The sequence below is a fragment of the Nyctibius grandis genome, chromosome Z (assembly GCF_013368605.1).
Source record: "Nyctibius grandis isolate bNycGra1 chromosome Z, bNycGra1.pri, whole genome shotgun sequence".
Classification (NCBI taxonomy): Eukaryota; Metazoa; Chordata; class Aves; order Nyctibiiformes; family Nyctibiidae; genus Nyctibius; species Nyctibius grandis.
In genome coordinates, this window is record NC_090695.1 from 64,496,023 (window position 1) to 64,506,828 (window position 10,806).

A 10,806-nucleotide genomic window follows, 5' to 3' on the forward strand; every position below is an offset into this window, starting at 1 on the left:
TTGAAAAGGTTTCGAGGGTGTCTCACAAGCAGCAGGAATTGGCTGCTCAAGTTGTGGTGGACTGATTTACAGTCTGAGTGATGGCTTTTATGTGCTCAGAGATCCTTGATACCTGATTGCAGTGGTCTAAGTTGATCAGTAGTGGAAAGTTTACTGGTGTTGGGAGGAGGACAACCTAACTTGGAGCAATTCAGGGGATGAAGTGTGATGGGAAAAGATGGGGACAATTCCTTGGTGACCACTTGCAAGAAGGTCTGTGAGATTTAGGCACTTATCTGGGGCCTGGAAGACAAATCTGGCCTCTTTATCATTAAATAAGAGGCAAAGTATAAATCAGCTTACAAATGCAGGCATTTGTTATTGAGACAGTCTAACCGAAACTTGTATTTCAAAAAGGTTCACAAGCTTTGGATGCCTCGTTCCTTCACATGCAGCAGTTGTTAGTTCACCCCAGAGCCCCGTCTCCACCCGTCCTCTACCTTCTCTCAAGTCCTAACCCATCCCTGCCCCGATCCTACCTGGATCCCAGGTGTTCTGTGTCAATACATGTGTGGTCGTCATGGTTGTGCCGTGGTGGAGAGGTCCTTGTGGGTGGTGCCCCTTGCTCTGCTGGAGAAGAGACGCATGGGACATGAGTGTGTGTCCAGCAGCTGCAGATGGTCATCAGCTCCTCCTTTGCCAACTTCTTTTCTCCACAGCAGCAAGATGTCGGGGGTAGAAAATGCTTTCCGTAAATTTGCGATATATGGTGACACATCTGCCAGTGGCAACGACATGACGGGGAAAAACTTCTCCAAGATGTGCAAAGAGTGTGGGGTGATGGATGGGAAAGCTGTGACCAGCACTGACGTTGACATCGTATTCAACAAAGTCAAGTGAGTGTCACAGGGAGGCACAGTGGGCAGCACAGCCGGGCGGGAGGAGGGAATGGCAGGAGGCAGGCAGGCTCACATGCAAGGTGCAGCCCTGAGGTTTCCCATCCCGCTGCCTCCCAGTGGCGAGGTAACTTTCCTCTTGGTCTCCTCTTACCATAGGACCAAGGGTGCCCGCACCATCACCTTTGCTGAGTTCCAGCAGGCCATGAAGGAGCTCTGCGGGAAGCGCTTCAAGGGCAAATCGCCAGAGGAAGCACTGCAGGCTGTGTATGGCCTCATCGAGGGCAAGGAGCCTGGCAACGTGGGCACCACGGTGAGTATGAGTTTCCACACGTGCTGTGCACCTTGAGCTGCCACAGGACCATCCGTCCCTGCTGTAGGGACATGTGCTGTCTTCACATGTAGGGAAGAACTTTTTTGTGAGCTATCTCCTAACTCTGGTTGCCTCTTGCTGGCCTCCTTTCTTGCAGAAAGCCACCAAGGCTGGTGGGGTCGAGAGGCTGACAGACACTAGCAAATACACCGGCAGCCACAAAGAACGTTTTGATGAGAGTGGCAAAGGGAAGGGTCTTGCTGGCCGACAGGATCTGACTGACAACAGTGGCTACGTTGGAGCCTACAAGGGAGCTGGCACTTATGACCAGACGCACCAGGACTGAAACTGCTTAAGGAACCAAGGACCTTTCCCGTATAACACGGGGGGAGAGGCAAATAAACATCTTATGCAACCAGCTTTCTCTGTCTGTGCACCTCAAATCTGATAGGGTAGGAATGCATGGGATGGGCACTGGGGGACTCTGAAGAGTGGTGCAGGTTCCCCATCTGACCATGCTTTGATTGCTGTGTGGTGGGGTTAAATCCAAGCACAAGCTAGCCTTCTGGAGGAAATTCTATGGGCCAGCTAGTCCACTGCCATCACACTCCTTTGCATTTCCAATCGAGTGAACAGTAAGTCAGTCTCTGAATATTCACTCATTACTTTTATTCTTCCCTCCCAACATGCTATACATTTTGCTGTGATTTTTGGCTTGCGGAGCAGTGTGTACATGTTTTTGTATAGGTATGCTGGGTTACATTTGAGTTGATGGTTTCTGGTGGCAGACAGCCCAGCAGTGGTGCCTGACCACCCCTTGACAATTATTCTTACAGGGCATAGGATGCAACATGTACGATACTGTGAAGAGGGAATGGTTACCAATAACACTAGTTCCTGTTCCTCTCCTGGTGAGAGGGTGAAACCCTCTCACCCCTTCCTAGCACTTGGCATGGTCACTCATTACTGTTTCCCCAGGTTTCAGGATGCTGGCAGCTGGGGAAGAGTTTGTGAGCCTGAGGAAAGCAAAGAGCTGTGGTGTGGGGCATCAGGAAGGAGGGAAGGCCTATGTAGAGCACAGCCGGCCCTCTGTACTCGGAAGGACAGTTTGCAAGCTCTGCCTACACCAAAATCCTTTCCCCAACTCCCCTCTCCTTCCCCCTCTGCCTCCCAGCCCCACCGCTGTGGTTGCTTACAAGATCTCTAGTGCTGACAAGACCTATAATCACATGTGCACTTGTTTTTTCCCCCTGGCATTATGGCAGGCTGGTAGGACTAGCACGTTCCTTGTCCCTGCTGCTGGATCTGTGGCTGTGTGGCCAGTTTTGGGGTGCCTAGTGTGGGCACCCATCCAGGATATTCTGCTGGGCAGCAGAGGGCTGTGGGAGTGCTCCTTGGGTGTGTGATCGACTCTCAGCCCACCGGGGCTGCCTTTCCTGCCGAGTGCTTTCAGTCTCCTGGATTTAGTATGAGCGAGCTTTTAGGGATAATTGAAACAGCACCTTTGGGACAGTTGCCCCTAACATTATGCAGAATTACCTAGCTGTGCCGTTCCAGTCCTACAAGCCCTCATGAAGGGCCATGACGTGGGTGCTTAAGGCACAACACTTGCTCAGAGCATATTGCTCTTTGTCCTGTAGCACTCAAAAATGTCCTTCTTGCTGCCCTAACCCCAGATAACATGGCAGTTGGGTGGATCTAGAAATTAACAAATCTCACCCGCTCACTTGCCCTCTCTTATGCTGTCCTTACGTACCGATGACCTTTTAAGCTACTTCAAAAAAATCCATTGTGCCCCTAGGTAACTCACGTGCGTAAAGTGGTTTGGTGACCCTGGGGTATGTGGCAGAAAGTCCTACAGAAAAACGAGCAGGTGCGTTGGGCATAATTGGCAGGGTCTTGGTAGCCGGGGACTGCAGGGGCGACCTGGGAGGAGGAGGAGGTCACAGACCACCCTGTGCTGGCCCACAGTCTGAGCAAGGCTGGAGCAAAGAGATGCCACAAGCAAGGACTGGAGCAAAGAGATGCCCCAAGCAGGAGCAGGCACACAGAAGACACTAGAGGAGGTATGATTCTAGAGGGGCTGCGGCTGGTGGAGAAGGCCACACCAGAGCAGTGCAGTGAGAAACACGGACCAGCAAAAGAAGACGAACACAGCAGCTGACCCCAATCTCCTGCGCAATCTATGGCCTCCTTGAAGGCACTGAGGGGATGGGAGACAAGGAAGGGGGCAGGAGGGGTGTCTGGGCAGGAAGACAGTCTATTGCCCCTATGTCTTTTTTTAATTGCTTGTCTTTATTTCTCAATACCAGAATTGATAATTTAAAGTTTATGTTAGTTGGCAATAAAATAAACTGTGAAATTCAGACTCAAGACTGCTTCTTTGCCCACGACAGCAGGAATGGGATGTAGTGAAATGGAAAGAATAGCACTGGAACATATGTAAAAAAAATAGGCCTGATGCTTGCTTTTAATTTTTTGTATAACTCAGATCTTTAAAACACATACTCAAGGTGGCTGTCCTCATCAATGCTGTCTTGGTACGTCACGTCCTGTACAACAATTTAAGCAAAGTACCTGTAAATTAAGGGATAACAGAATGTTGCACAAAAAAGAAAAGCTAATGCACTCAGTAAAACAATGACAGAACATTCTCACATAGCTCTGTTTTTGGTGGCATAGCGTTCCTTATTTCAATACTGTCAGCAGGTGATTGCAACAAATATTAATATTTCAGAGCTGTGATTGCTATTTCTCACGCTTTCTCTTATTAGTTCCTGAAGTGACTCTACTCACCCTGTTGCCCTTGAGATGCTCCAGCAAAACACGGCTGAGAGGCTACAGGACTGTATGACGGTGCCCCAGACCTGGACACAGCTCTTTTTAACTTTTTTTCTGTGCTTTAGTGTGTAAGTCACAGTCCCCTGGTCTTCCCAGGATGAACGGCCGATTGATTTCTTCCCCACAACATAGCAGTATATGGGGAGCATAGCTAGTGTGTGTTACAGTGTAATCAAAGAGATAGGTTTGAGGTTCTCCCAGTATTGCCCATGCCCCCTCACCCCCAAATGCTTATTAACACATGATAGGCAGTATCAGCAGGTTCCTGCTGGTGCTTGGTGGCCAAGCAGAAAGACGTACCTGTTCCATGGGCCCAGCAGAGTACTATCACCAAATAATGTGGTTTTCAAGCAAGAGATACCAGCAGTCTTACAGCTGTATCAGTGTCCAGGCTTGGTGTGGCATCTGATGTCTCCACTCCTTCTAGCTGTACTTCAAACACCTTGGGACCTTTTCATCTGGGGGGAAAGGAAGACAAGGACTGCCTTCAATAACCAAGCAAACCTTGAGTGTATTTCTTTCTTCAGGCCTCAGTTTCCTTGTAATTAAATGACTCAAGAAATTGCCCACAAAAAGTTCTGCAAACAAACACAGGAATGTGTTTTATTATTAGTTTCTTTTTTTATATATATATTTATATACAGCTGACATGGAAAAAGCTGTGTGAGCTTTTGGAACAGAGAGCTTTGTGCTTGTGCTTGTGTAGTGTGAGTTCTGGTTTGCATTAACTCGGGTACAATGTGACACTGGAGGGTGAATTTCTGAGACGTGATTCAAACTGCACTTCATCCTGTAATCTGACTTGTGTAGTACTCCAGCACCAACAAGAACCACTACTTGTCTTGCCTATTCCTTATAAGTAGAAACCACAAACAGATGAGGAATGCCGTGCTCATTCCCTATGGCAGCTACAGAGTGGACAGATAAAAAGGAAGTCGTGGCTGACTGAAGAGTTTAAAAATAGTACCTGATTACTGCATGCCCCTGGGGAAGCAGTAATACCAGTGGATATAAGATTTTAAAATAGCCAAAAGCATGCATGTATCAACGACTAAGTCAACAAAACATTTGCAAAAGAGAAAAGAAAAAGAGTTTATGCTCTAGTGCATTGGGAGCCTGCGAAAATGGAGGCGCTCCCCAGTGCAAGGTGTGAGGGGTGGGTCCTGTTATACCACTGCTATCTGAGGCTAAATATCTGTACCATTTGGTATTTGCTCTCTTAAAGAGGACATGTTACCTAGAAAACCAGCCATACTGGGAGAAAGAGGTTAGGAGCCTTCCTCTTGGCGGTGGCTGAAGCTTATTGTGCGTAACTTCTCAGTGCTGTCCTCCTGTCATCAGAGGGAGCGTGAGGGCTTTGGGAAAAGGCTGGCTGCTGGTGCTCCCATTGTAATTTAAGCAAGTGTTTGCATAGTAGTCAGAAGAAAGAGGGCTGTGGAAGCTGCTAGAAGGGAAATGTAGCTGCACACATATAAATGGTCCGGTTTGGGGGATTTACTGGCAACAGTGGAAGTCTTGCTGAAACACCATGACATTGATAATCTAGGTGTTTATACCCAGCTGTGGCTAACATGTGTCATTACCATGGAAAAACAGGGAAGCATTGGCTCCAAATTACACATCTGTTGGGAAAAGAGACATCAAAATAAGCCAAACAGTCAATTTACAACTGCTCCAAAGTAGAGTGGAAAAAATAGCCCTAAATCCTGCTCTTTGGCAAGCTTAGTAAGCTTGTTTCTGTGGTGCCTCTTGATGTATCCCTGCTCCCCACAGCCATTCCCTTCCATGCAGTTTCCTTGCTGTCTTCTAGAAATACAACCCAAGACCAACATTAACATTTCTTTGCCAGCTGGTCATTGCTTCAGGCTACTGGAGGTGGGACCTGATACACCAGGCAGACAGAAATCACTTGATAACATTGGTGAAATCTGCACACAAACTAGAACAAGATCTGAAGGTACGGCTACAGTGGTTGTGCAGTAACAACTGAGGCAGTAGGACAGCACGTTATCGAACACAGGTAGGAAAAAAATGATGAGAAACTACACGCACATGTGTGCATATATGTGTGTGCAACGTTTTTAAAGCAAAGTCTTCAAACTGTGCAAGAGAGCTATAAAAGGCCTCTGCTACCTGTTCTGCTACCTGTTTCCTCTGCTTCTCTGGTTATCCAAAAACACGTACATCTCCACTGCTTCAGGGAAGCAGAGGTTATACTCGGTGCAGAGTTAGTTATATGCCAAGGAACACAGTGGGTATTCACCTCCATTAACACATATACGGCAGAAAAGAAGAAATACCCATTTGGAGACTGATGCAGAGTGCGAGCCTGGCTTCAGAGAGCTCTGGGTAGATGGAGAACTGTTGTTTTCAGCCAGGTTTGTGCTACATCACTCTGACTGTTGTTTCACAGGAATCCACGGTGTAATAAAGGCTGAAGGAAGATGTGTATGCCATAGGCTTGCCTCTTTATTCCAGCACTATCAATCAATCCATCTAATAGGAGTTTATTTCTTTCCCTGCACACTTTGTCTTTCTGATAGTCGCTGCATGCTCCACCCTCATTCCTCTCCTCCTTCTCCAGCTGCAAACCTTCACAGGTTACCTGACTGCCCCAGTAAAGGCGTTTGTGTCTCAGCCCCAGCTGCCCGGAGTTACAGCAGGAGGCATCTGGCTGTTGAGTCTTGCCCATCAGCCCTAGGACTGCTCCCCGCTACCATCGGGCAGGGAGAGCTGGGGCTCACACGCAGTTGTGCCACTGTCTCACACTGCACCATGGCGTGTAGCACTGGGACACGCTGCTGGGGAATGGTGGTACTGACTCTTGAAGTGGCGCTTTTCCTTCTGAGTCTGGGACCGCTTTAAGTCCGGTATTGTTTTTCTTCATTGCTGTTTTTCTTCACTGACAAGAGTTGGATGGTGGATTTTTTTTCTCCTTCTTTTTTTTTCTTTTTCTTCTTTTTCTGCATGACTTACAGCTTTCTATCCTCACTAAACTTAGGTCTGGTAATTACAATTGCTGGCTTAATGTTCCCCTGTACTATTATCCCAGATGCCACCCTCAGTCCCTTCTACGCACGTGTGGGACATATTCTGTATCTTTCTGCCTGCAATCTCCCACTGCTGGTATCAATTAAAAGATGAGGGACACAGAGTCTCAGAAGTCTTCGTTAATCATCCACAGCTAACCATCCACAATATAAATCATTGACGATTTGTCCTCACATGGAACTTCGCTTCGCAGCAAGCAGCAAATGGACAAACGAGCTCCTCCATACCGCACAGGCACAGCACCAGCCAGGGCAAAAGGGATAGTGCTGGGAATGCTCAGACAAGTGCATCAGCCCGAGAGCGTTCCGGCATTGCCATCTCCTGGCAGGGCCAGGCCACACGCTGCTCCAGCGTGCTCAGATGCGCACTTTATCAAACCTCTGCTTCCGACCGTGATGGTTTCAGATGTGAAAATTACGGGTATTTTTTGTTGTCTGATTAAAAGTCCCCTTTTTGCACAGTGTTTGAAGCAGGTGGAGATTGCGCCAGGGTTTTTAAGTTTGGGGGGGAATCTATATGGGAAAAGGTGCATGGCCTCCTGTGCTCCAAAAAAACTTCATGATTTTGTAGATTTGAGCCCTAACCAAAGCTGTAATTTCACTGTGTTTTCCTTCAATGAAAAACCCGTTTAACATGTTCTCACCTGCTCCTTCCTCTCTGATTTAGTCACACCAGCCTCCCTTCCTCCATGCTGCAGTGTGCTACCCCTTAACTCTGCTGTGACAATTACTTGTGGGGCTACACTGCCAAATGGCATTTCTGATATGAGTCAATCTAAAAATAAAGACAACCAAATCCAGAGAGCCAAAAGACAAAAGCCTCTTCATATCAGTTGATGGTGCAGCCACACAAGTGGGAAAGTGGAACAATTAGGCCAGATTTGCCATGCAGGAAAACCACCACAGCAGTACAGTGTAAGTCAGTCACTGGCTGATCCACCCCAAAGGTAGGCACCTGCTTGAAGAATTGTCTATCTTTTGGCCTTTGTTTTTTATTATTCATTGTCACATTCAGTCCCATCCAGCCTTCGCTTTCCTGAGGACTTCAGCTTGCAGCAAAAGCTAAATGAAAGACTAAGACCTCTCTGTTGTTATTTCAGAATACCTAGAACAGTTGCCTGCACCTTTGAGGGAGGCTCCAGGTGTTATGATGTGACTTAAATCCTGCATAGACAATACCTGTAATGCAGAAATCCCTGGATAGCTGATACACTGCTCCAACTCCTGACACCTCTAACCTTCTAGATCCAGCACAGTATTGTTGAAAAGTAGGATCTTGGAAAGGCTTAGGTGTAATAACAACATGCATAACTTCCTGCTAGTCCTGAATAGCTCCAAAAGCAGCCCAGGCTTCAGTACGCTTCTCTGTCATGTCAGGTACCTTTCAGTGTCAATAGTGGAATCTCAATCTTCCACAACAACCACAGTAATTCAGTAAGTATTCACGCTCTTCACAGCATCAGCATGATTTAGAAAGCACTTAAATATTAAAGAATTCTTGTTGAAACAACATATTTTGTAAAACAGTGTCTTTAATTTCAATTTTAAAACCTAATCCATTTATTTCACAATACTTTATATTCTCGTTGTAAACTTTTGTTACATAATAGTGAAGTTAAAAATAACCAAGTAACACCAGAAAGTGACATTCACTCAGAAGACAGAGGAAGAAATATTCTTCCAGTTTTCCTGTATCTGATAACACTCTTTAAGAGAGAGAGAAAGAGAGAGAGAATGACCAGGGAAACTGAGTACTGTCACTCGCTGGCTCGTAGAGCTTTGTGCAATTTGTTTATAACTAATGTCCCCATGAATGTACTAATCGCACATGTAGAGCTAACCACTTCTCTGCAACAGGATCAAAGCGACAAAACACCTACATGTAACTATCGCTAACTTCTACACAAGCTGTTCTTGTAGAAAAATGCTTCTTAAAAACAAAACGTAAAATAAATCGTCTTCAACGTAAGTCACATTTGGTCACATTTGAAACGTGGTCTATTGCACTCAGTATCTTTCAGTAGCACGTGGTTTCTGAAGTGTCGTGCACTGGACACCCAAGATTAAACTACCAAAAATCACCAGATATTTTTTGAAAAATAGACCATAAACTGAGTAAAAAGAAAAAAAAAATTACACTAGCTCCTACATTTGTTTATAGTCATCTCTTTTATGAAAATTACTTCACACTTTCTCACTGTAATTGTTCACACAGTTTCTTTGCTAGAGAAAAAAATATCACTGCATCTCTAAGAATAATCTGTTCACACAACAATTAAACACATATGTTCTAACCAGCCATATCCAATAAACACATCTAACTCTAAATCTTATTCTTTATATTCTTCTAAAATCTCTATAACTAGTAGATGGAATGTATGTAGGCTCCTGAGATATATGTAAATGCCAGTAAAGTAGCTGCTTGTGAGGAATAAGTGATAGGAATTTTGATATCTATAATATTTAAAATGAGATTGGACAAACAAAGCATAAGGGTAAAAATAGAATCAGAAGTTGATTACATTATTTGTTATTACCTTTGCTACACTCGCACAGATGCACAGGTGCATTACAAAAGAGTGGTAAGACAAATACCTTCTCCTGACATGCTCACAGGGATTAATAACAGGACAAATATTAACATTTAGAAGTGGACAAAAGTAAACTTGATGTCTATATGCCTGTTTTAAAATATTTGAGCTAAGGGTGAAATCTAGCTTTAGAGGTGATAAGGTGTGGTGAATTCTCACAAATGCTTTTCAAGAAAGGTTTGAAAAAGATAGAAATGATTGCTGCTGAAAACACAACACAAGGAGCTTTGGTATACACAAAGAGATACATGGAAAAGACATCCCTGGAGAAGGCTGAAACAGCACAGAGAAAGAAAGGTGCTGCTCCGTCACCTTTCACTGTACAGCTGTCTTTTTAGGAATGCAGTGATGCAGTTTATGTTAGAACCCAGAATCATTGTCCTAGGTGCTGATACATTTTGTTCCAAGATGGGAGCAAGGCCCTGACTTCCCAGGTTTCACCAGGAAAAAAATAACTCCCTGAGGGACAGCTGGGCTTCCACATGAGATGATGAACGAGAGAAGCTGGTCATGTTGAAAGGAGATGATGACGTTAGAAATTCACGTCTCCCAGTTCCCCTCTGCCTACATGACTACCGAGAAGAATATGATTTGGTTTTAAAGGGGGTTGGGGGTAAAATCAAACACGCTGTCAGTCAAAGCCACTGACACGCTTTCACAGTGAATTTCCTTCACAGTGAGAAATGTTTATGCTGTTCTTCCTTGGGGAGGGGTAACGCTGGAACAACTCTTAATGCATTTGAGGGCTAAGAATATTAATAACAAGAATCTAAATTCCAATCTGCATTCAAATACAAGAGAGAAAGAGGGATGAAAGACATTAAATAGGTTTTACAGGACCACAAATGTAATGCCAATAAAGCTGTAAATAAAATTAAATGGAATGTAGCAAAAGTACAAGCACCTGCTCTGATGTCCTTGCTGCTCACTTTGGGGCCTCTCCACTTTCAACACTCTATTTTGGGGCTGGATATTGTGCAGAAGGCAAGAAAAGGCAACGCTACACACACAGGGCTTAGCTCTGAGCTTTGCAAGTTGAAAGCGGTGGTACAAAAATCAGTCGCTCGGTTTCGGAAACTGAACTGCTTCTCAGAGGGTGCTGGCTGGAGTCAAGGAAGCTGCTGTTCTTCATGCTG

The 10,806-nt window shown here is 45.3% G+C and overlaps 1 protein-coding gene across 1 annotated transcript; it reads left to right on the forward strand.

Moving 5' to 3' along the window:
• The first annotated feature begins 705 nt into the window (after positions 1-705).
• LOC137676538 (tubulin polymerization-promoting protein family member 2-like) lies at positions 706-1,534 on the forward strand. Its single transcript, XM_068423410.1, has 3 exons — positions 706-875; positions 1,035-1,188; positions 1,346-1,534. The coding sequence occupies exons 1-3, from the start codon at positions 706-708 to the stop codon at positions 1,532-1,534; spliced, it is 513 nt and encodes a 170-aa protein (XP_068279511.1).
• The last annotated feature ends 9,272 nt before the right edge of the window (positions 1,535-10,806 follow it).